Source organism: Bubalus bubalis, chromosome 7 (genome assembly GCF_019923935.1).
Source record: "Bubalus bubalis isolate 160015118507 breed Murrah chromosome 7, NDDB_SH_1, whole genome shotgun sequence".
Taxonomy (NCBI): Eukaryota; Metazoa; Chordata; class Mammalia; order Artiodactyla; family Bovidae; genus Bubalus; species Bubalus bubalis.
The window spans coordinates 97,096,662-97,122,087 of NC_059163.1; the positions used below are offsets into that span (position 1 = coordinate 97,096,662).

The 25,426-nt window shown below is 37.1% G+C and overlaps 1 protein-coding gene across 8 annotated transcripts in view; it reads left to right on the forward strand.

The window, feature by feature from the left end:
* Positions 1-25,426, forward strand: part of LOC102402637 (sodium/hydrogen exchanger 9B1) — a 73,031-nt gene that overhangs the window by 40,951 nt on the left and 6,654 nt on the right. For all 8 annotated transcript variants that reach the window (XM_006047325.3, XM_044946160.1, XM_044946159.1 and 5 more), the window contains 6 exons: positions 4,718-4,888; positions 6,282-6,424; positions 7,517-7,644; positions 14,716-14,891; positions 20,513-20,619; positions 21,467-21,616. In XM_006047325.3, coding sequence (XP_006047387.2) covers positions 4,718-4,888; positions 6,282-6,424; positions 7,517-7,644; positions 14,716-14,891; positions 20,513-20,619; positions 21,467-21,616 — 875 coding nt within the window. The remainder of the gene's footprint in view (positions 1-4,717; positions 4,889-6,281; positions 6,425-7,516; positions 7,645-14,715; positions 14,892-20,512; positions 20,620-21,466; positions 21,617-25,426) is intronic.

Here is a 25,426-nt window from a genome sequence, read left to right on the forward strand (position 1 = left end):
TTTACATATAAGTAATATCATATGATATTTTGTCTTTCTCTGTCTGGCTTACTTCATTATGACATTCTTTAGGCCCATCCATATTGCTGCAAATAGCATTATTTCATTTTTTTTTAAGGCTGAGTATTTCATTGTGTATATGTACTACATCTTCTTTATTCCTCTGTTGATGGACATTTAGATTGCTTCCATATCCTGGCTATTATAAATAGGGCTGCAGTGAACATTAGGGTGCATGTATCTTTTCAATTATGGTTTTCTCTAGATATATGCCTAGGAGTGGGATTGCTGGATTGTATGGTAGCTCTGTTTTTAGTTTTTTAAGGAACCTTCATACTGTTCTCCATAGTGGCTGTACCAGTTTGCATTCCCACTACCAGTGTAGGAGGGTTTTCTTTTCTCCACAGCCTCTCTAGCATTTACTATTTGTAAATAAAATATACCAAGAACTTTTAAAACTCAATAATAAGAAAACAGACAACCTGATTAAAAATGGACCAAAGACCTTAAAAGGCACCTCATTGAAGAAAATATACAGATGGCAAATAAGCATATAATAATGTTCCCAACATCATATGTCATTACTGAATTGCAAATTACAACAGTAAAATACCACTATACACCCATTAGAATGGCCAGAAATCCAAAACACTGACACCAGATGCTGGTGAGGAGACAGAACTACAGGAACTCTCATTCATCACTGCTGAGAACACAAAATGGTGCAGCCAATTTGGAAGACAGTTTGGCAGTTTTTAACAAAACTTAATATACCCTAACTATATGATTCAGCAGTCACTCTCCTTGGTATTTTTTACACAAATGGGCTGAAACATTTTGCCCACAAAAACCTGCACACAAATGTTTATAACAGCTTTGTCCATAACTTCCAGAATTTTGGGGGATGCTAACACTTAACCTATTTGTCAGCATCAAACTCCTGTTTCTTCCAAACTCTCCATCATCTCATAAACTTTTTCTTGTTAATGGTACTTTACTGAATTATAGTCAACATACCAGAAAACGCACAAATCTTGGAAGTGTACACACCTCCATGAATGTAGACAAATATACGCACTGGAAAGCGATCACTCAGATGAAGATAACATAAAAGAACTTTGCACAATATGACTTTACTGATCCCATTTCTGCTCTTTGGCATAGTCAATAAAGCAGAAATAGATGTTTTTCTGGAACTCTCTTGCTTTTTCAGTGATACAGTGGATGTTGGCAATTTGATCTCTGGTTCCTCTGACTTTTCTAAAACCATCTTGAACATCTGGAAGTTCACACTTCACGTATTGCTGATGACTGGCTTTGAGAATTTTGAGCATTACTTTACTAGTGTGTGAGATGAGTGCAATTGTGCAGTAGTTTGAGCATTCTTTGGTATTGCCTTTCTTTGGAATTAGAATGAAAACTGACCTTTTCCAGTCCTGTGGCCACTGCTGAGTTTTCCCAATTTGCTGGCATATTGAGTGCAGCACTTTCACAGCATCACCTTTCAGGATTTGAAATAGCTCAACTGGAATTCCATCACCTCCACTAGCTTTGTTCGTAGTGATGCTTTCTAAGGCCCACTGGACTTCACATTTCAGAATGTCTGGTTCTAGGTCAGTGATCACACCATCTTGATTATATGGGTCATGAAGATCTTTTTTGTACAGTTCTGTGTATTCTTGCCACCTCTTCTTAATATCTTCTGCTTCTGTTAGGTCCATACCATTTCTGTCCTTTATTGAGCCCATCTTTGCATGAAATGTTCCCTTGGTATCTCTAATTTTCTTGAAGAGATCTCTAGTCTTTCCCATTCTGTTGTTTTCCTCTATTTCTTTGCGTTGATCGCTAAGGAAGGCTTTCTTATCTCTCCTTGCTATTCTTTGGAACTCTGCATTCAAATGTGTATATCTTTCGTTTTCTCCATTACCTTTCACTTATCTTCTTTTCACAGCTATTTGTAAGGCCTCTCCAGACAGCCATTTTGCCTTTTTGTATTTCTTTTCCTTGGAGATGGTCTTGATCCCTGTCTCCTGTACAATGTCATGAACCTTCGTACAGTTCCAGAAAACATCTAATTTTGCTTTATTGACTATGCCAAAGCCTTTGACTGTGTGGATAACAACAAACTGTGGAAAATTCTGAAAGAGATGGGAATACCAGACCACCTGACCTGCCTCTTGAGAAACCTATATGCAGGTCAGGAAGCAACAGTTAGAACCGGACGTGAAACAACAGACTGGTTCCAAATAGGAAAAGGAGTACATCAAGGCTGTATATTGTCACCCTGCTTATTTAACTTATATGCAGAGTACATCATGAGAAATTCTGGGCTGGAAGAACCACAAGCTGGAATCAAGATTGCCTGGAGAAATATCAATAACCTCAGATATGCAGATGATACCACCCTTATGTCAGAAAGTGAAGAAGAACTAAAGAGCTTCTTGATGAAAGTGAAAGAGGGGAGTGAAAAAGTTGGCTTAAAACTCAACATTCAGAAAACGAAGATCATGGCATCTGGTCCCATCACTTCATGGGAAATAGATGGGGAAACAGTGGAGACAGTGGCTGACTTTATTTTTTTGGGCTCCAAAGTCACAGCAGATGGTGATTGCAGACATGATATTAAAAGACGCTTACTCCTTGGAAGAAAAGTTATGACCAACCTAGATAGCATATTGAAAAGCAGAGACATTACTTTGCCAACAGAGGTCCGTCTAGTCAAGGCTATGGTTTTTCCAGTGGTCATGTATGGATGTGAAAGTTGGACTGTGAAGAAGGCTGAGCGCCAAAGAATTGATGCTTTTGAACTGTGGTGTTGGAGAAGACTCTTGAGAGTCCCTTGGACTTCAAGGAGATCCAACCAGTCCATCCTAAAGGAGATCAGTCCCGGGTATTCATTGGTACAACTGATGTTGAAGCTGAAACTCCAATACTTTGGCTACCTGATGAGAAGAGCTGACTCATTTTAAAAGACCCTGATGCTGGGAAAGACTGATGGCAGGAGGAGAAGGGGACAGCAGAGGATGAGACAGTTGGATGGCATCACCAGCTCAATGGACATGAGTTTGGGTAAACTCCTGGAGTTGGTGATGGACAGGGAGGCCTGGTGTGCTGTGGTTCATGGGGTCACAAAGAGTCGGACATGACTGAGTGACTGAACTGAACTGCATTTCTGCTCTTGTGCTAGATTTATCATATATTTTACTTCTACATTTGTATTATTTTTACTTAAAAAGGCAAAAGTCTTTTTCTTTTTTTAAGTTAAAACAATCCCTTATATTTTTCCACATATTCTCTGATTCTCTACATTTCTTTCTGTCAGTCTGAGCTTCCATATGGTATACTTTACCTTCAGCCTAAAAACCTTCCTTTAGTATTTCTTGTTGTGTAGTTATTCTAGCAGTTAATCCTCTCAGCTTTTATTTGTCTGTAAATGTCTAAAAACTGAAGTACATTTAACATATAATATTAGATTAGTTTCAGGTGCATAGCAGTGATTTGATATTTGTACATATTACAAAATGATCACTACAATACATCTGTCATACATGGTTAAAATATTTTTTCTTGGGATGAAAACTTTTAAGATCTATTCTCTTAGCAGTTTTCAAAAATGCAATACAGTGTGACTAACTGTAGTCACCATGCTGTACGTTACCTTCACATGACTTATAACCCTAACCCTAACTCTTCATATTATACATTCTTCATATTATACATATTATACATTTAACATATGTATTTAATGATATGCATACATAATAGTTTCAGTGCTCTAAAATTTTCCTGTGCTCTACTTATTCATTCCTCCTTCATCCTGGAATCCCCTGGCAACCTCTGATTTGTTCCATAGTTTTGTAAACTTTAAAAAATTCCTCCTTATTCTTGGAGACTTTCCTCCCAGAGACCTTCATTGTTCTGCTTCTACCTTTGTGGTTGTTTTCTAGGTCTGTGGAAAACTGTATTCTAGAGCTTTCAATGCTCTCCTGATTTCAGTCCCCTGTTTTCAAGATTAAAATCTTTCACCTTTGCTGGTTTCCTCCTGGTTTTGTTAGTGTACATCCTCAAGTAACTGCCTAAAAGAAAGAATACATGAGAGCTAAACTTTCAGTGTATGTGTCTGACTCTTTGCCACCCTATGGACTGTGGCCTGCCAGGTTCCTCTGACCTTGGGATTCTCCAGGCAAGAATACTGGGGTGGATTGGCATATCCTCCTCCAGAGGAATCTTCCTGACCCAGGGATCAAAGCTGGGTCTCTGCATTGCAGGTGGATTCTTTACTTTACTGTCTGAGCCACCAGGGGAGCCCAGCCATCAGACCTCACATATTATCCCCTTTAATAATTTGTATCAAACACCAACTGAGTTATCCATTCAATATAGATATTTAGTTTGCTGCCATTAAAAAATGTGGCACCCTGCCACTGTGCGCTTCAATAAATTTGAGAATTCATATTATGACCAATCACCTTATTCCTCGAGAAAAAACTACTGTAAAATATAAAATTAAGTAAACCTCATCATATTGCTATGACATTTTTAAAAAGTCAAATGAGAAAGTTTAGCACTTTTAAGTATTCACATATAGTTTTAAAATATTTCTTAATAAAAATACTTCTTTTAAGTTGACAAAGACTTTGTAATATATGATTCATGTCTTATTGTATATTATCTATGTCTAGATAGATATATCAATATGTGCTTTTTTATATTTCAGGAGCTATACTTTTTATGATATGGTGTGTAGGCTGGGCATTCTCAGGCCCTGAAGTTCTTCCTAATGGAAGTTTATTTGGACTGTTAGTTATCTTTTATTGTGCCCTTATTGGGGGGAAACTTTTAGAAGTCATTAGACTACCTTCAGTGCCTGAAATTCCTCCTCTCCTTGGTAAGTGAATAATTAGCTTTTATTTGTCATTAACTTATATGTAAATTATGACTATATTCTAGTCAGAGTAGATATAATTTAGAACTATTTCAATGTAATATGATCTATATAGCTTTTTTAATATGTGTACTTACTATATATGTGTATATATAGCTTGCTTATAGAAGTATTTATTCTCCATACACAGATTTTTCCTGAAATATGTTCTTAAATAATTTAAATATGCTCAATATATGATTGTTGTTGCTTTATCATTTAATAGGACATTTTTAAATTAACTTTTACATTTTTTTATAGAAAAGGAAAAATTTGAAAGAAACTGAATTTTTCTATTGATAACCTAATTCAAATAAAATTTGTTGTTGTTTAGTCACTAAGTCATGTTCAGCTCTTTGCAATCCCATGGACTGTAGCCCACAAGTCTTCTCTAGAAGTCCATGCGATTTCCCAGGCAAGAATACTGGAGTGGGTTGCCATTTCCTACTGCAGGGGATCTTCCCAACCCTAGGATCGAACCTGTGTCCTCTGATTGGCAGGTGTATTCTTTACCACTGAGCCACCTGGGAGGCCCTCAAATACAATTACAAGATTCAAATACTATCATGACTAGGGCACCAAAATGTTTTATAGTTCTTGGGTGAGAATGTTTTATAGTTCCTTGAGCATCTCCACTATGTATATTCATTGGTGTATCATCTGCCTAAACAATGTTACATCCTATTTCTTCATCACCATTGCTATGTAACTCTCCAGGTAGATAAGAGGAAAATTAGCAGAAAAACTTCTTTTAGAGGTGTTTTATATCTTCTAAGTATTCAATACATTCTAATATTTAGTTACTGCCAAAAGAGGTAATCACTCCATCCTATCTCTAATACCCTTCTGTGTTCATAACACCCTTCAACACCTCACAAGTATTTACTGGATCTCTTTTCCACTTCTCCAAAGCTTCCACTCTAGTCCTAGCTCAAGCTATTAGTTTCTGGTCCCTCCTTAGTTTTATGTCTATCTCATTTACCAATACCATCACATAGACAATGCAACACTCGTTATCTCACTTCCTGCCTAAAACTTACCCACAGTGCTTTACTCTGCCAAAACCAGAGAAAGTAGGGAGTAAAGGAAGCTTTCCATGATCGGGCCTCTCCTGCCCATTCCCCACTCCCAACTAGTCCTTAATGTTCCATCAATACTGAATTACTTGTTTCACACCATTGAGGTATATAATTTATCTCCATTCCTTTATGCTGTCTCCTCTACTTGTATGTAAGCTATCCTTCACCAAAGTAATGAGAGATAACACTGTGTTTGAAGAAGGGATATTAAACATTTCTGTTTTCTGTCTTAGAAAAATGAACTGAATCAGACATGGTTTATTTTTTTTTCTTCTAAGGGATGTTACTGGCTGGTTTTGCTGTTAGGAATGTTCCATTCCTCAGTGATATCACCTATATTAGTAATGAACTGTCTTCAACTTTAAGAAATACCGCCCTTACCATTATTCTAATGCGAGCTGGGCTTGGACTCGATCCACAGGTAGATTTCCAATTACACCTTGAATATGGTTATTTTAAATATTAGAGGCTGATGGAAAAGAAAAATAGGAAGAATTTTTCTTATAGTTGTTTCAGGTAGAGGAAAACTAAGACAAAAAACAAAGATTTTGCGGAAATATTGGCGCCTTAGTGTCTACTTCTGATCATATTACTAATATGAGAAGAAATCACTGTGATGTAAGATCTCTATTAGTAATAGTCTTTAATTATTTATATAGAGATAGATGTCCCTTATGCAACATTTGTATTATTTTGGAGTTATGGCTTTTCTGTGGAGAGCTCTTTACTTTTCAGTTAACAGAGGATAAGGTCATCCCATAAAAGGTTATTGCTTCTGTTTTGTTTTTTCAGAATGATTATGAATTTCAATAATATTATTCTTTCAGGAATTTTTCCCACAGAACTATGTTCCTGATTATATTTATATTTTTATAAAAGCTTATTTTTTAAAATATTACTATCAAGGAATCATAAATTAGTTTTTAAAAGATGCATATTCATAAATATAACAGCTATTCAGGATATAACAAATGTGGCAAATATGTAAGATTGGTGAAAGTATTTGAAGAGCATAAATAATTATAGACAGTGATAAGTTATTATATTATCCAGTAAAAAATTTGAACCAATGATAAAATTTGAAAATTTTCCCTTTTAGTTAATTATGCATTTTTTATGTGATTTTCTCCTTTGGCATGTTATAATTATGACACTAATCACACAATTCATCCCTAAAAGTTAACTGATGGAAACAAACTTATTGGATACTTTCTTTATACTATTTACTAGGAAGATTAAGGAAGGTAGAGATATTTATTTAATCACAGAAAACTGAGTCATTTTAATAATTAAAATAGAACAGCATTTTATAATATATGAAATAGTTTATAATCCAATATATGATGACATATAAAATGAGCTGTATTAGCATTTAAAGCACATGGGATATCTGGGAGATTTAATTTAATAAGATTATCACTCAAAAAAGACTATATAATTCAATATTTGCTTAAAATAATTTTATTATTAGCCACTACAAGCTTGTCTAAGTGTGACTATGTTTATATTTCAGGCTTTGAAGAATTTGAAGCGAGTTTGTTTAAGATTGTCTATGGGTCCATGTCTAATGGAGGCTTGTTCAACTGCTGTTATTTCCCACTTCCTTATGAATTTTCCCTGGCAGTGGGGATTTCTGTTGGGGTAACTTTTTCTCATTTTTCTCTATGAAAATATTCAGTTAAAATGCTTGGTTATTAAAATATTCAGAATATTGTATAGAAAAGTTTATCATTAAAATTCTTTTTACTGTGGTAGAGAATCTTGGAAATCAGTTGGTCCGAAATAGAACCATGTCTTAAATCTACTATATCCTTGACAAATATTCATAGCTCCTAAGTGCTTAATTCTAAGATAATTCACTTTATCAGTTTATTTTTCCTTCTATATTGTAATCCATCTCCAGTTTTTTATTTATTTTTTTGGTTGTGCTGGATCTTCATTGCTGTGTGGACTTTTCTCCAGTTGTGGAGAACAGCGGCTACTCTCTGGTTGCAGTGCACAGGCTTCTTGCTGCGTGGCTTCTCTTGCTGCTGAGCACAGGCTCTGGGGTGAACAGGCTTCAACAGTTGTGGTTCTCGGGCTCTCAAGCACGGGCTCAGTAGTTATGGTGCATGGCCTTAGTTGCTCCATGGCATGTGGGATCTTCCAGACCAGGGATCAAACCCATGTCTCCTGCACTGGCAGATGGATTCTTTACCACCGAGCCACCAGGGAAGCCCTGTTTTTTTAATTTTTATTTTTTGGCTTCGCTGGATCTTCCTTGCCGTGTGCAGTCTTTCTCAAGTTATGGTGATTGGGGACTGATCTCTAGTTGCAGTGCACAGGCTTCATTGCTGTGGTTTCTCTTACTGCAGAACACAGGCTCTAAGTGTGTGGGCTTCAGTAGTAGAGGCACGCAGCCTCAGTGGTTGCGCTGCACAGGCTTAGTTGCTCTGTGGCATTTGGGATCTTCCGAGACCAGAATTCAAGCCCTTGTCCCCTGCACTGGCAGATGGATTCCTAACCACTGGACCACCAGGAAAGTCCCTATCTCTATTTTTTAATTAATCTAATGGCCTTTTCCTTGTACACTATATGTGCACATATATATAATATGTATGCATTATGTATAGCATATGTATTTTATATATATGAAAAATACTTTATGTAGATATTATAACAAAAACAAGCAAACACTATTTTCCTAGATCCTGTGTCCCATCTATTATTATCTATCATCTATTTCTTTTCATGTCCAAGTTCTTCAGAATAATAGTCTATGATTACTATCTCTATATCTTCAACTTGTTTTCATTTTTCAATCCATTTAATTTTTGCCTCCACTTACCGACTCGATGGACGTGAGTTTGAGTGAACTTCAGGAGTTGGTGATGAACAGGGAGGCCTGGCGTGCTGCAGTTCATGGGGTTACAAAGAGTCAGACACAAGTGAGTGACTGAACTGAACTGAACCCATTCCAGTGGATCCCAGTATGCATTTTCTAACTAAATTAACAATTTTTTGGTATCCTTAGGTGACTCTATTAAAATTTTGATCTACTCAATATTTAGTGGAATCTTTCAATCAATCAAAGGACTGTATATCTATTTCTTGTCTAGGTCTTGAATATATCTTTTATCCCTCCTCAATTCTCTTTTATTTTGTCCTTTTGTAACTCCCTTCTCCATATCTATTAGTTTTTCTTTATACTTTTCATCTATTTGCCTTTGCAGTACACACTGGAAAATTTTCTCTGCTTAGTTCTCTAGCCTTTTCAGTCACACTCTACTGTTATGTCTGTATCACCTATTTATTTATTTAATTTTGACAATTAATTTCTAAGAATAAAATAGTTAAAATTTATGAACAGATACAGTGTACTTTCGTGATTCTGAGGATATTTATAGTTATTCTGAAGTCACGTTCTTGTTGTTCACTTTTTAGTATATCTCTTTCCTCAGGTGTAAAATTTTCCATTTAATGAATATGGTGCCTCAATTCAAAGTATTGACTTTCCCCAAATATTTGGTGATAATTTAATGGGTACTAATTTTTTAAGTTGAAACTTACTATTAATTTGTGATTCTTTTACCTGTTGGCTGTTGCCTTCTTGCAGAGAATAGGCCACTCATGCTACCAAGCAAGTTTCCTTAGAAGATCAAACTGAGATTAAGATTCTTTTTTTTTTTTTTTAAGTTGTACCATGTGGCTTTCAGGATCTTAGTTCTCCAACCAGGTATTGAACACAGGCCATCGCAGCAAAAGAAAGCACTGAGTCCTAACCACAGGATTGCCAAAGAATTCACTGAGATTATTATGCAGATTATTTATTAAGGGAGCTCTCAGTAGAAACTTCTGAATAAAGAAAGCTAGATAGGAGTGTAAGAAAAGTCAGTGGTTCCAAAACTTTGCTACCCATTAAAATCACCTGGGTAGCTTTTGAAAATCTGAGTAATTAGAGGAGTGATGTTGGGAAGATGGCAGAATAAGAAACTCCAGCCTCACTTTCCCACATGAAGACAGTATCATAACAATGTGAAGACCAGATTACCTTTATGTAACTCCAGAAACCACTTGAGAGGTTACAGCATTCCATGCAAGCACAAGGCCAAGAAGAGGCACATTGGAGCAATTAGAACATACTATTGCACATAACCATCATACCCCATGCCCCTCTTGCTTAGCAAGGGGCAATCAGGAGGAAACACCCAACATTTGGCTTCTCCCTCAAGAAGAAAAGAAAAAACTGGAACATTTGTTCTGCATTCTGGCTTTTTAAGAAGCTACCAAGGGACTGGTTTCTGTCTTATCTGACTTGGAGCACTGACAGAAAAGAGAGTGGCACATTTTAGATGCCTGAGGTCCACTGAGAACAAAGGTAAGTGCTATGTGTTGCTATACTCCAGAGATATTGCAGTACTGCTAATAGACACTTGGGATACTCTGGAGTAGGAAAAGGCCAAAGTCCAGCTGGATATAATGCACCAAAGCCCAGAGAAGACACATTCCAGAAAAGTTTGAGAGACTTCCAGAATCTTTAGCTGGGTTGATTGGTGAAGGTCTTTCCCTACTGATGAAGTCCACAAAGACCAGAAGAAGTGGCTGTTTTTTCAAAACCCAAATTTCATTAAAAGATAACAAGACATACAAAGCAACAGGGAATTAGGGCTCAATCAAAGGAACAAAATAAAACTCCAGACACCAGCCTTAAACAAATAGAAATGTATCAGGTTACTCAACAAAGAATTCAAAATAACTATCATAAAGAGGCCCAGTGAGCTCAAAGATGTCACAAACATCTAAAAGAAAACAGGAAAATAATGCATGAACAAAGTGAGAATACCAACAAACATATAGAAACTGTAAAAAAAAAAAGAACCAAAAATAAATTCTGGACCTGTAGAATAATACAATTAAATGAGACATTGACTATAGGAGATCAACTGCAGACTAAATCAGACAGAAAAAAGAATCTGTGAACTTGAAGATAGGTCATTTGAAATTATAGAATCAGAGGAGCAAAATGAAAAACAAGGAGAATAAAGAGATCCTAAGGGACTTGTGGGATGCCATTTAATGGGCCAGTTACACATTACGGGAGTTTCAGAAAGAGAAGAGAGAAATAAATGGTTTGAAAGCCTATTTGAAGAAATAATAGCCCCAAACTTCCAAATTTGAGGAAGGAAATTAACATACAAATTCAAAATGATCAAAAAACTCCCATTAAAATAAAACCAAAGAGACCTACACTGAGAAATATACTCAAGCTGTCAAAAATCACAGCAAGTGAGAATCTTAAAAAACAATGAAAGAAAAGCAAGATCTCCTGTAAGATAATAATTGAATTTCTCAGTGGAAACCTTGCAAACCAGAAGGGAATGGGATGATATATTCAAAATGCTAAAAGAAAAAAGCCCCAGCCAATCAAGAATATTATATCTAGCATACCATATGTAAAAACTTCATGACATTGAATTTGGCAATGATTTCTTGGATATGACACTAAAAGCACAAGCAACAAAAGTGAAAATAGATGGAACTGCATGAAACTTGAAAATTTTTGCATGCAAAGGACACAAAATGAAAAGGCAGCACACAGAATGGAAGAAAATAATTATAAACCATATATCTGGAAAGAGATCAATATTCAAATATGTTTAAAAAAAAAACCCTATAACTCAGCAAATTTTAAAAACCTGACTATATAATGGGCAAAAAATTTACATAGACATTTCTACAGAGAAGATATACAAATAGCCAATAAGCATATGAAAGTGCTCAACATTTATAATTATTAGAGAAAGGCAAATAAAAGCCATAAGGAAATAGCACCTCATACTCATTAGGATGGTTACTATTAAAAAAAAAAAACTAGAAAATAACAAGCATTGACACAGACGTGGAGAAATTGGAATATTCATACCATGCTATTGGGTACATAAAATGGACCATTCCTATGGAAAATAGTTTGGAGGTTTCTCAAAACACTTAAAGTAAAACTACCATTTAATCCAGCAATGCCACTTCTGGGTATATATCCCAAAGAACTGGAAGTAGGATATCAAAGAGATATTTGCACACTCACATTCATTGCAACATAATTCACAGTAGCCAAGAGGTAGAGGCAGCTCAGATATCCATGGACAGATGAATGGATAAAGAAAATACACATGCACTCGGGAATATTACTCAGCTGTGAAAGAGGAAATCCTGTCACATTCTACAGCATGGATAAACCTTGAGGATACTATGTTGGGTGAAGTAAGTCAGAACAAATACTATACAATTCCACTGATATATCTGGAGTCTTCAAAATCATCTTAACAGAAAATAGAATGGTGGTTGTCAGGGGCTTGGGTAAGAGGGGAAAGGGTACTGTTCAGTTACAGAGTTTCAATTTTGTAAGATGAAAATGTTCTAAGTTAAATGATAATGTGACTATCATTAGCACTACTGAAATGTACACATAAAAATAGCTAAGAAGGTTAACTTTATATTATGTATTTTTTACAATTAAAAAACTTTACAGTATCCCAGTATCCAGATCAAACTCCTTCCTAAATCAGATCAGTGTGTCTTAGAATGTGACTCAGGTATCAGCATTTTTTTTAAATCCCCAAGTAAATGGTAAGATAACTCTCAGATATCACTGATTTCTGATATTTAAACCTTTGTGTAATGCTGCTGCTGCTAAGTTGCTTCAGTCGTGGATTCTGTGCCACCCCGTAGATGGCAGCCCACCAGGCTCCCCCGTCCCTGGGATTCTCCAGGCAAGATCACTGGAGTGGGTTGCCATTTCCTTCTCCAATGCATGAAAGTGGAAAGTGAAAGTAGGAAGTCACTTGGTCGTGTCCGACTCTCAGCGACCCCTTGGACTGCAACCCACCAGGCTCCTCTGTCCATGGGATTTTCCAGGCAAGAGTACTGGAGTGGGGTGCCACTGCCTTCTCCGTTTGTGTAATACCTACCCTCTTCCTAAATGTGGGCTGAACTTACTGACTTGCTTCTAGTCAATGGAATACTGAAGAAGTGATAGCACATTACTTTTATGATTAGGTCATAAGACGATGGCTTCTGTCTTCCTTGTTCTCTCTTGTACTCTCTTTAATTGCTTTCTTGGGTGGGAGTAAGCTGCCATGTTGGGTGCAGCCCTGTGGAGAAGCCCCCATGGCAAGAGACTGAAGACCTATCAACCACCATGTGAATAAACTTGGGATCAGGGTTTCTCCTACTCACCTCATGAGAGACCTTGAGTAGGAAGAGGTATACAGCTAATTCATACCCAGATTGCTGACCCACAGAGGTTGTGAGTTAATATGTGTTGTTTTAAGCTTCTAGATTTGGGCATGATTTGTTAAGCAGCAACAGATAAATAGTAGACCAGGTGGTTCCAATGTGCAGTAAAGTTCAGGAACCACTGAATTAGGCAAATACCTTTTTTCAGAGAATTCTAGGTTTTTCCTGAGTCCCTCAGGAAATCTTGTCTGTAAACCAGGAAGGTTGTACAGGCAGAGGCAAAGGAACTTAACTGTTAGACCCTCACATCAGTCAGTCACTGGCAGGAGCTGTCTGGAATGGGAAAGTGGGGCATCTCCTTAGCATTAGTAGGTAAGCTTCTGTTAGCAGTGCAAGGCTCCCACAAAGCTGCCGGTGTTAGTGGTTAGGAGTCAACAAGCAGCAGCTCAGGAATGTGTGCACTGGCCTGACTCGAGGGTTCTGGTAGGGACCACGTGCATCACTCCACATAGTTACTGCAGCATTGAGGAGGTGAAAGTGGAAATGACAAGGCAGGGTTGTAGATGGGATGTACCAACAAAGTATTCTGAGCAGGAATTTCTCCATTCCTCACGGGTGTCATCTGCCACCCTAGAAATTTTCCCATTTGCCTTTGTAACTTAGGTGCTCATACTATTCCTTCTTTTGGACAGATATCTTCCTTATTGACTTGTTCAAGAGATAGAAGTGGTGTGGAGACTACATCTTACTGACCATTCTTATAGCAGTACTCTACATAATCACCATTCAATTTCCTCAGAGGTCCCTCCTACTCCCAGCATCTGCCATTTCTGGGCTTGGGGCATTTTTAGAATACACTATATCTTCTGTAGCAGTCTTATATGCATTTTGGCTTATGGTCCCTTTTTTCAACCCTAAACCACCTGTCTCTTATCTTCCTGGGATACATTTAGTTTCTTGTCCACTGAAGATTCCCATTTTGTTTTCTAGCTAGCTTATGGACTTTCCTATTATTTTCATACCTTTATTTCAAATGTTTTTGAGATGGAGGTAGAGGCAGCAATTTGTGCTTGACCTAACATCTTGAACAGAATTTCTGTAAAATTTTAACAGCACTAAAGAATATGTTGAGTATTTTTGTGTGTGCTCAGTCATGTCCAACTCTTTGCGACCCTGTGGACTATAGCCTGCCAGGCTTTTCTGTCCGTGGGATTTTCCCAGCAAGAATACTGGGTGGGTGGCCATTTCCTCCTCCAGGGGATCTTCCAGACTCAGGGATCGACCCCACATCTCCTGCGTCTCCTGCATTGCAGGAAGATTCTTTACTGCTGAGCCACTGGGGAATTTTTTCCATTGTTAGATGACATTTACTCAAAAGCAGAATTTTTACTTTCAAAGTCATCATAAAAATTAATATATTGGTTGTACAACTTACTATAAAGCACTGTTTCATTAAAAGGATGTTTTTAAATTGGTTTTCAAAGATTTTTCTCTCAGTTTTGTAGTCAGTGCAGTTTCTCCTGCTGTTGTTGTCCCTTCCATGCTACATTTGCAAGAAAAGGGATATGGTGTTGAGAAAGGCATTCCAACCTTATTAATAGCTGCCAGCAGTTTGGATGACATCTTGGCTATCACTGGATTCAATGCATGCTTCAGCATAGTTTTCTCCTCAGGTAAACAAAACAGCTACCATATAATTCAGTGTTTTCTTTATTCTTTAAACAAGTTTTCTAGCTTTCCTTCATTTATTGATGAAGACTTTTCAATTTAACATGTTTTTATTCTTCACGGAAAGCTCATTCTAGACCACAAAAGACATTTCAATGGGTTAAGATACCACTACTTAATACAAATGATTTCCTTTTAATAACCAAATATTCCAATTAATTTTATAATCCATATTATTACCATTTATCTGCTCATTTTGCTTTGGAATTTTATCAGTTTTCAGTAGAAAAATTTAGGCCACTATTATTAGTGCTACTAATATATCTAGTAGATAATTTGGAGATGTACCTTTCTGGCTATCATTTTAAATAACTGGTTGTTCTGTTATGAAGACAACTTAAATGTGTGGAGTGTGGACAACTGTGTGTCCTTTTGGTAGTGATGGGACAAGATCCTGTACCAATTCTAAATCCCAGGGAGACATTAGGTGCTGAATGTCACTCAGTGATTGCAGAAGTGAACATTCCACATTTAATAATACTTTAATTATCTGCCAATATATGAAGTCCAGTCTTCTGAATTATTAACCGAAACACCAAAACATTTTAAAGTTGAAAAGTTATATATATATAGGTTCTCTTAAAATCATAAGATATAAATGACTAAGAAGGAAAAAATAAAATATAAGAATGAAATCTATTATAGTCATGTGTGCATATGTGTGCTCAGTCGTGTCTGACTCTTTGTGACCGCATGACTGTAGCCCAGCGCCAAGCTCCTTAGTGCATTGGATTTCTCAGGCAAGAATACTGGAGTGGGTTGCCATTTCATACTCTAGGGGATCTTCCCAACCCAGAGATCGAATCCACATCACTTGTGTCTCTTGCACTGGCAGATGGATTCTTTACCACTTTGCCACCTGGGAAGACCCCCAGGAATAATATTAATCTTTCGATGTACCTCCACCCATTCTCCTTTTCTCCCTCTCCACATCTAACTCTAGCTTGCTTTCTTTCCCTCCCAAAATTCTTATAAAATTAATGAGCATTAACCATACTTATTTATAACCTGAGTTGTTTTTAATTTAACTGTGTATTATAAACATCTAATTTATTTGTAAATATGTTTCTATAACATCTTTATTGGTTCCATCATATTTGAATGGCTGCATGACTTTCAACTTGACATGTTGAAAATTTAAATTGACACCACTATCTGCTGTTAAAATGCTGGGTTGAACATTTTACAGCTGAATAGTTGTACTTAATATTTTATTAACCTTACAAGAGAAACTGTTAAGTTAAAAAGGATATAACACAATAAGATTTTTGAAATATATTGCCACAATATCATGTCCCACCAGGATACATAAGCATGCCACTTTCTCTTCACCTTCTTCAAAATTAGATATTTAATAGTCCTTTTTACCTTAGCCACTTTGATAGGTCTCTTTAAATGAAGTATTTTTAATACTAGTGATGTTAAATGTTCATGTTTATTGTCTATTATCATTTTGGAATTTCTTAGAGATTACTTTTCTTGAAATATTTTGCCTATATCCTGTAAGCATGTTCATCTTTTGTTTTGATTTGTTAAGGCTCTGGTTGTGCATAAAATTAAGGATGATAAACCATTTGTTTTATATCCTATGCTTTTTGTAATTTAACTTTATCTCTTTTTTTGCCATTCAGAAGACCTAAATTTTTTATTGTCAGATCTGGCAATCTTTTCCTTCATGACTGATATCAGTCATTCTTTCAAAAAATATTTTTTGTGCTCCTCTTCCATTGCACCAGCTACTGTATCAAATGCTGAGGATAAACAGTGAATAACAGTATTAGTTTTTATTGAGCAATTGCTTGGTACTTGCTGTAAGTTCTGTAGATGTTTCAGCTCAATAATCACAACAGTGCTATGCTCATTTTACTGATAAGGAAACTAAGGAACAGAGATTAAGTAACTTGCTCAAAGTCAGAGATCCAATAAGTAGGGGACCAATAGGGAAATCTGGCAGTCTGACCTTAGACCCACACTTTTAAGTACTATTCTATACTGCCTCCCAACATAGCAAACAGAAAAGGCCATGTAGCCTGTGTTCTCAAGGAAATTATCTTAAACAAATAATTAAAGATGGAATAAATATTACATAGTATACGATGCTAGGGGAACAGGCTACAGGAGACCAAACCTAATTTGAAGAGGACCAAAAAAGTGAAAACAAGCAGGTACATGCTTAAAAATATCCTCTTCCACCACATGACTGTGTAAAGTGTCTCTTGAAATTTTAAGAACTCTTTAAGTTTTATTATACACATTAGATCTTTAAAACATCTATATTTTGGAATTTGGTAGATACTGAGATCTCACTTTACCTTTTGAGTCAATTGGCCTTTTTACCATTATGCAGTATCCTATCTTTATCTCTTGTGACAGTATTTGACCTAAAGTCTTTCTTGTCTGGTAAAAGTACGACTGCCCCTTCTCTCTTTGAGGTACCATTTGCATGGAATATCTTTTTCCATTTTTAAAGTTATAGTAATCTGTTTAAAATGATAGCTACTTCAGCTGCATACAAAAAATCTACTTTTCTACTCCTCTCTCACCCTCCTCACCTTATGTTACCCATGTCACAAATTACACATTTTATTGTATATACATTAACATAATTTTATAATTAGTTATTTTTTGTGCTTCTATCTTCAATTCTCTAACAGAATTAAAAGTGATTTCCTCACCACCATTACAGTATTACTGGATTCTTAATTCATCTATCTAACTTTACTGGAGGTTTATATTTACATGCTTTTGTGTTCAGTTCAGTCGCTCAGTCATGTCCGACTCTTTGTGACCCCATGGACTGTTCATTACCAACTCTTGGAGCTTACTCAAACTCATGTCCATTGAGTCGGTGTTGCCATCCAACCATCTCATTTTCTGACATCCCCTTCTCCTCCCACCTTCAGTCTTTTCCCAGCATCAGGGTCTTTTCAAATGAGTCAGTTCTTCACATCAGGTGGCCAAAGTATTGGAATTTCAGCTTCAGCATCAGTTCTTCCAATGAATACTCAAGACTGATTTTCTTTAGGATGGAGTGGTTGGATCTTCTTGCAGTCCAAGGGACTCTCAAGAGTCTTCTCCAACACCACAGTTCAAAAGCATCAGTTCTTTGGCACTCAGCCTTCTTCATAGTCGAACTCTCAGATCTATACATGACTTCTGGAAAAACCATAGCCTTGACTAGACAGACCTTTGTTGGCAAAGTAATGTCTCTGCTTTTGAATATGCTGTCTACATTGGTCATACCTTTCCTTCCAAGGAGTAAGTGTCTTTTAATTTCATGGCTGCTGTCACCATCTGCAGTGATTTTGGAGCCCCAAAAAATAAAGTCTGACACTGTTTCCCCATCTATTTGCCATGAAGTGATGGGACCAGATGCCATGATCCTCGTTTTCTGAATGTTGTGTTTTAAGCCAACCTTTTCACTCTCCTCTTTCACTTTCATCAAGAGGCTCTTTAGTTCTTCTTCACATTCTGCTATAAATGTGGTGTCATCTGCATATCTGAGGTTATTGTTATTTCTCCTGGCAATCTTGATTCCAGCTTGTCCTTCATCCAGTCCAGCATTTCTCATGATGTACTCTGCATATAAGTTAAATAAGCAGCGTGACAATATACAGCCTTGATGTACTCCTTTCCTGATTTGGAACCAGTCTGTTGTTCCATGTCCAGTTCTAACTGTTGCTTCTTGACCTGAGTACAGATTTCTCAGGAGGCAGGTAGGGTGGTCTGGTATTCTCATTTCTTTACGAATTTTCCATAGTTTGCTGTGATCCACACAGTCAAAGGCTTTGGCATAGTCAATAAAGCAGAAGTAGATGGTTTTCTGGAACTCTCTTGCTTTTTCAGTGATCCAACTGCTACTGCTGCTAAGTCACTTCAGTCGTGTCCGACTCTGTGTGACCCCATAGACGGCAGCCCACCAGGCTCCCCCGTCCCTGGGATTCTCCAGGCAAGAACACTGGAGTGGGTTGCCATTTCCTTCTCCAATGCGTGAAAGTGAAAAGTGAAAGTGAAGTTGCTCAGTCGTGTCCGACTCTTAGCAACCCCATGGACAGCAGCCTACCAGGCTCCTCCGTCCATGGGATTTTCCAGGCAAGAGTACTGGAGTGATCCAACAGATGTTGGCAATTTGATCTCTGTTCCTCTGCCTATTCTAAATCCAGCTTGAACATCTGGAAGTTCGCGGTTCACGTACTGTTGAAGCCTGGCTTGGAAAATTTTGAGCATTACTTTGCTAGCATGTGAGATAAGTGCAATTGTGCGGTAGTTTTGTGTGTTGCTACCATCTTTTTATTTACACCTGAAGGATTCCCTTTAAGATTTCTTGTTAGGCAGGTTTAGTGGTGATGAACTCCATCAACCTTTGTTTATCTGGGGAAGTCTTAATTTCACCTTCGCTTTGGAGGACAGTTTTGTGGGATATTATTCTTGGTTGGCATTTTTTCTTTCAACACTTTGGATACGTCATCCTGCCTTCTTCTGACCTATAAGGTTTCTGCTGTGTAAAGTGTTAGTTGCTCAGTTGTGCATGACCCTTTGTGACCCCCATGGACTGTAGCCCAGTAGGCTCCTCTGTCCATGGAATTCTTTAGGCAAGAATACTGGAGTGGGTTTCAATTTTCTTCTCCAGGGGATTTTCCCAACCCAGGGATCAAACCCAGGTCTCCTGCATTGGAGGCAGATTCTTTACCATCTGAGCCACCAGGGAAGTTCTTCTGCTCTGTAAGCCTCTGATAATTTTATGGGCATTCTCTTTTATGTGATGAGTTACTTTTCTCTTGCTGTAACTTTTTAAATGAGCATAAAGCCTTTTAGACTGTATGTTGGTGTTAAACTGGTGTCTCCGTGGGGGATCACGATTCTGGAGTTCCCGTTCTACTATCATGCTGTTGTCACCCTACACTTCTGTTATTTTTAATGGGAAAATATTTCTAAAATATGTATATTGAGTACCTTTTTGTATTGAGCTGAAAACACAGAGCACAACTTGACTTTTTTGTATGACTCTAGATCATTTTTTTAAATGTATTACAACAAAACTACGTGTATGCATAAAGCATAAAATGTATTGGAAAATCAGCTGATCCTTGAATAATCCTAGGATTGATCCTGGGATAAATCTTTTTTTATGTTGTTATTATTATTAAATTTTCCTTTTTATGTTTAAATCATTTGCCATAATAGAATAGCAGAGAACAACATTATTAGCCATGTGCTAGGTGCCAGAGATACTCTGCTGCCAGTCTCTATGCATTCTTCTACCTGACCTGGTTCTTTTAGGTTGGGTGTATAAGGGGAGAACATTGTGGTTTCTTCTTTGTTTTCCAGCCTATTTATTCAATGAACATTTCTGAATTGTGTATACATATTAAATCTCTGGAGAGTACACTTTTATCAAATAAATCTGCATGTTTTCATGAGCGTGAACTTTAAAGGTCCATTTTTGTGTATTTATTCTGTAATAACATACCCTTGTTTATGAATCACCTACATTTGATTGCCTACTGTGTTGGCTATATGAAAATACCTCTCTATGACATGTTTTTCTTATTGTGTGCCCTTACAGGTAACATATCTAGTAACATCCTATCCTCTCTGCGGGATGTAATTCTTGGTGTGCTTTTAGGAATTGTTTTGGGAATGTTTGCTCGACATTTTCCAGGTAGCGATCAGGTAAATAAAAAACAATCTTTATTTGGAAGTACAGTATTAGACATTTCTCGCAAAAATTTGAACTTTTGATCCATGAAATACTTTAATCTTTAGTTTTCTTTCTCCAAAAGTAGCCTCCAATGCCTATTCTCTGCTTAAAACTGAGCATAGTTGTCATTGATCCAGGTCAGTGGCCCTAATCTGAAGTCTCTGCTTCCTTATTACACAGAGAATATCAGAAAAATGTACTTAATTCAGAGGAGCTTCTCCATTTCGTCCTACTTCTTTTTTCACCAAATTGCCAGTTGACTCCTGACTTTTTTTCCTTATCTTTTTCCTGCAGACATTCCACTGAACATTTTGGGGGAAATATATTCCCATTTATTTCTGCATATTTTCTGACTTAAATTCTCTCCCTCTCCCTTTGAATAAGGCAACACTATCAACTCTTTCCTGCTCTAAAAGATATGCCATTACTCTTTGATTTCTGTAACTTCCATCTTAATTTCCCTGTAGTTATTGTTTCAGCTAAAAAGATACTCAGACATTTATTTTTAAGAATTCTTTGGATTTGTTATATGCAACTACAGATTATATGGGTCTCTTTTCTTTCTCTCTTCTCTTACAGTTAAAGTATTATAACCATTTTACTGACGGTAGTATCAGAGATGTGGCAGAAAATGAAACTTAATAGTTGCAAATTTTGTCACAAGTCTGCTAAAATGTGGTGAGAAATAAAGTCAAACTTTAGATGTTATTTGATATAGCATATAAAGACATGATATCAAAGGGTCAGTAATAAATGATAGATAATATAATTATTATATATTTAATGTAAATTAATTTCCAAATATCTGTCTAATTCTAGGGAAAACTTGAAGTGAAGAGAGCATTTTTAATTTTGAGTATGTGTATTTCTGCTGTCTTAGGCAGCCACCGATTTGGTATGAACACAGCTGGAGGATTGTGCGCACTAGTATTGAGTCTCACTGCAGGGACAGGTTGGTCCAAAGAAAAGGTGAATATTTTTATACACCATTTTTTAAAAGATAAAATAACTGCATTTTTTACATCTGAAATGGACATTTAAGAAATCTTACTCTATTAAAAAATATATGACATTTTGATTCCACTTGTTTGACTTAATATGAATAGAATGCTAGATTTCTGATTAAAAGATAGATATGCAACAAAGGCTTACTGTATATAGCACAGGAAACTATAGTCAATTTCTTATAATAACCTATAATGGAAAATCATTTGAAAAATAAAATATGTGTATATGTCTAACTGAATCGCCTTGCTCTGTACCTGAAACATTGTAAGTCAACTATACTTCAATAAAATATGTCTATTAAGAAAAAAAACTAAAAAAGAAATATTAATTCTAGGAAGATGTTCCATAAGTTTGTATCTTCAAGGTGAATGAGTCAATCAAGGAAATAAAATATTCAAGAAAAGGAACTGGAAATACACTAAAATGCAATCAGAAGTTGAGTGATCACATTAGTCTTTTTCCTAAGTTTAATGCAATATGATTATATAACTTTTATTTTAATTATGCAATTAATATGTGAAACTATGCTCATAAAATATTAAGAATAAGAAGGTACACATATGTAATAAAATGAGAAATACTCCTTTTCCCTCACCATCCCCAAATATCAAATCCCCTTCCCAGGTCATTTCCTCTAATCACTCCTCTATTTATAGACATGTAGATCACTTCCATTTTTTGTTATTACAAACAGCACAACCATGAACAGTCTTATTCACATGTGGTTTTTCAAATGTATGAATACTTCTGTAGGAATAGATTTCTAGAAATGGAATGACTGAATTTAAAAATGGTACATTTCTATTTTGGTGGTTACTGCCAAATTAGGCTTTCCAGGTAGCACTAATGGTAAAGAACCTGCCTGCCAGTGCAGGAGACGCAGGACATGCGGGTTCAATTCTTGGGTAAGGAAGATCTCCTGGAGTAGGAAATGGCAACCCACTCCAGTATTCTTACCTGGAGAATCCCGTGAACAGAGGAGCCTGGCAGGCTATAGTCTATAGGGTCACAAACAGCAGGACATGACTGAAGTGACTTACCACATTGCCAAATTATCACTTAAAAGATTTTATTTATACTATTTACTATGCTGGACTGGAAGAAACACAAGCTGGAATCAAGATTGCTGGGAGAAATATCAATAACCTCAGATATGCAGATGACACCACCCTTATGGCAGAAAGTGAAGAGGAACTACAAAGCCTCTTGATGAAAGTGAAAGTGGAGAGTGAAAAAATGGGCTTAAAGCTCAACATTCAGAAAACGAAGATCATGGCATCCGGTCCCACCACTTTATGGGAAATAAATGGGGAAACAGTGTCAGACTTTATTTTTCTGGGCTCCAAAATCACTGCAGATGGTGACTGCAGCCATGAAATTAAAAGACGCTTACTCCTTGGAAGGAAAGTTATGACCAACCTAGATAGCATATTCAAAAGCAGAGACATTACTTTGCCAACAAAGGTCCGTCTAGTCAAGGCTATGGTTTTTCCTGTGGTCATGTATGGATGTGAGAGTTGGACTGTGAAGAAGGCTGAGCGCCGAAGAATTGATGCTTTTGAAAAGTGGTGTTGGAGAAGACTCTTGAGAATCCCTTGGACTGCAAGGAGATCCAACCAGTCCATTCTGAAGGAGATCAGCCCTGGGATTTCTTTGGAGGGAATGATGCTCTAGCTGAAACTCCAGTACTTTGGCCACCTTATGCGAAGAGTTGACTCATTGGAAAAGACTCTGATGCTGGGAGGGGTTGGGGGCAGGAGGAGAAGGGGACGACAGAGGATGAGATGGCTGGATGGCATCACCGACTCAATGGACGTGAGTCTGAGTGAACTCCGGGAGTTGGTGATGGACAGGGAGGCCTGGTGTGCTGCAATTCATGGGGTCGCAAAGAGTCGGACACGACTGAGCGACTGAACTGAACTGAACTGAACCAACAGTATAGGAGAGTCCCTTAATACCTAAACCCATCAACAACCTTGGATATTATCAATGATTTTTTAACAACCTGATGGGTAAAAAACTTTATAACATTGGTATTCTTTATATTTCTCTGATTAGTAGTGGAGTAAACTTCTCTTCAGGCTTCCCTGGTGGCTCAGTGGTGAAGAATCCACCTGCCAATGCAGGAGACATGGATTCAGTCCCTAGGTCAAGAAGATCCCCCGGAGAAGAAAATGGTAACCCACTCCAGTGTTCTTGGTTGGGAAATCCCATGGACAGGAGAGCCTGTCAGGCTACAGTCCATGGGTCACAAAAGAGTTAGACATGACTTAGTGGCTAAACAATGACAACAAACTTCTATTCATATATTCTTTTATAACCACCTATTCATATTCTTTGCCCATTATTAACTGGTTTATTTGCCTTTTTGTTCCTAATTTATAGAGTTTATTTATATGTTAGGGCTACTAATTCTTTGTTATCTACATGTTGTGTTTAATTTTTGTTTATCTTCATTTATGATGTCTTTTGTATGGCAGTAAAATTTCCTAATAGTCAAGTCTGTCAGTTTTTCCTTTTTGGTTTTGGGTCTTTATCTTGTTTAAGAAGGACTTTTTCACCCAAGATCATGAGATTATGAACATTATATCATCTTGTATATTATCATTTAATACACTAGACCATTCAGGTATGACCTAAATCAAATCCCTTATAATTATACAGTGGAAAAAATAGATTTAGGGACTAGATCTGATAGAGTACCTGATGAACTATGGACGGAGGTTTGTGACATTGTACAGGAGACAGGCATCAAGACCATCCCCATGGAAAAGAAATGCAAAGAAGCAAAATGGCTGTCTGAGGAGGCCTTACAAATAGCTGTGAAAAGAAGAGAAGCGAAAGGCAGAAGAGAAAAGGAAAGATATAAGCATATGAATGCAGAGTTCCAAAGTATAGCAAGAAGAGATAAGAAAGCCTTCCTCAGTGATCAGTGCAAAGAAATAGAGGAAAACAACAGAATGGGAAAGACTAGAGATCTCTTCAAGAAAATTAGAGATACCAAGGGAACACTTCATGCAAAGATGGGCTCGATAAAGGACAGAAATGGTATGGACCTAACAGAAGCAGAAGATATCAAGAAGAGGTGGCAAGAATACACAGAAGAACTGTACAAAAAAGATCTTCACGACCAAGATAATCACGATGGTTGATCACTGACGTAAAGCCAGACATCCTGGGATGTGAAGTCAAGTGGGCCTTAGAAAGCATCACTACAAACAAAGCTAGTGGAGGTGATGGAATTCCAGTTGAGCTATGCAAATCCTGAAAGATGATGCTGTGAAAGTGCTGCACTCAATATGCCAGCAAATTTGGAAAACTCAGCAGTGGTCACAGGACAGGAAAAGGTTAGTTTTCATTCCAATCCCAAAGAAAGGCAATGCCAAAGAATGCCCAAACTACCACACAATTGCACTCATCTCACACGCTAGTAAACTAATGCTCAAAATTCTGCAAGCCTGACTTCAGCAGTACATGAACTGAGAACTTCCAGATGTTCAAGCTGGTTTTAGAAAAGGAACAGGAACCAGCGATCAAATTGCCAATATCCGCTGGATCATGGAAAAAGCAAGAGAGTTCCAGAAAAACATCTATTTCTGCTTTATTAACTATGCCAAACCCTTTGACTGTGTGGATCACAATCAACTGTGGAAAATTCTGAAAGAGATGGGAATACCAGACCACCTGACCTGCCTCTTGAGAAACTTATAGGCAGGTCAGGAAGCAACAGTTAGAACTAGACATGGAACAACAGACTGGTTCCAAATAGGA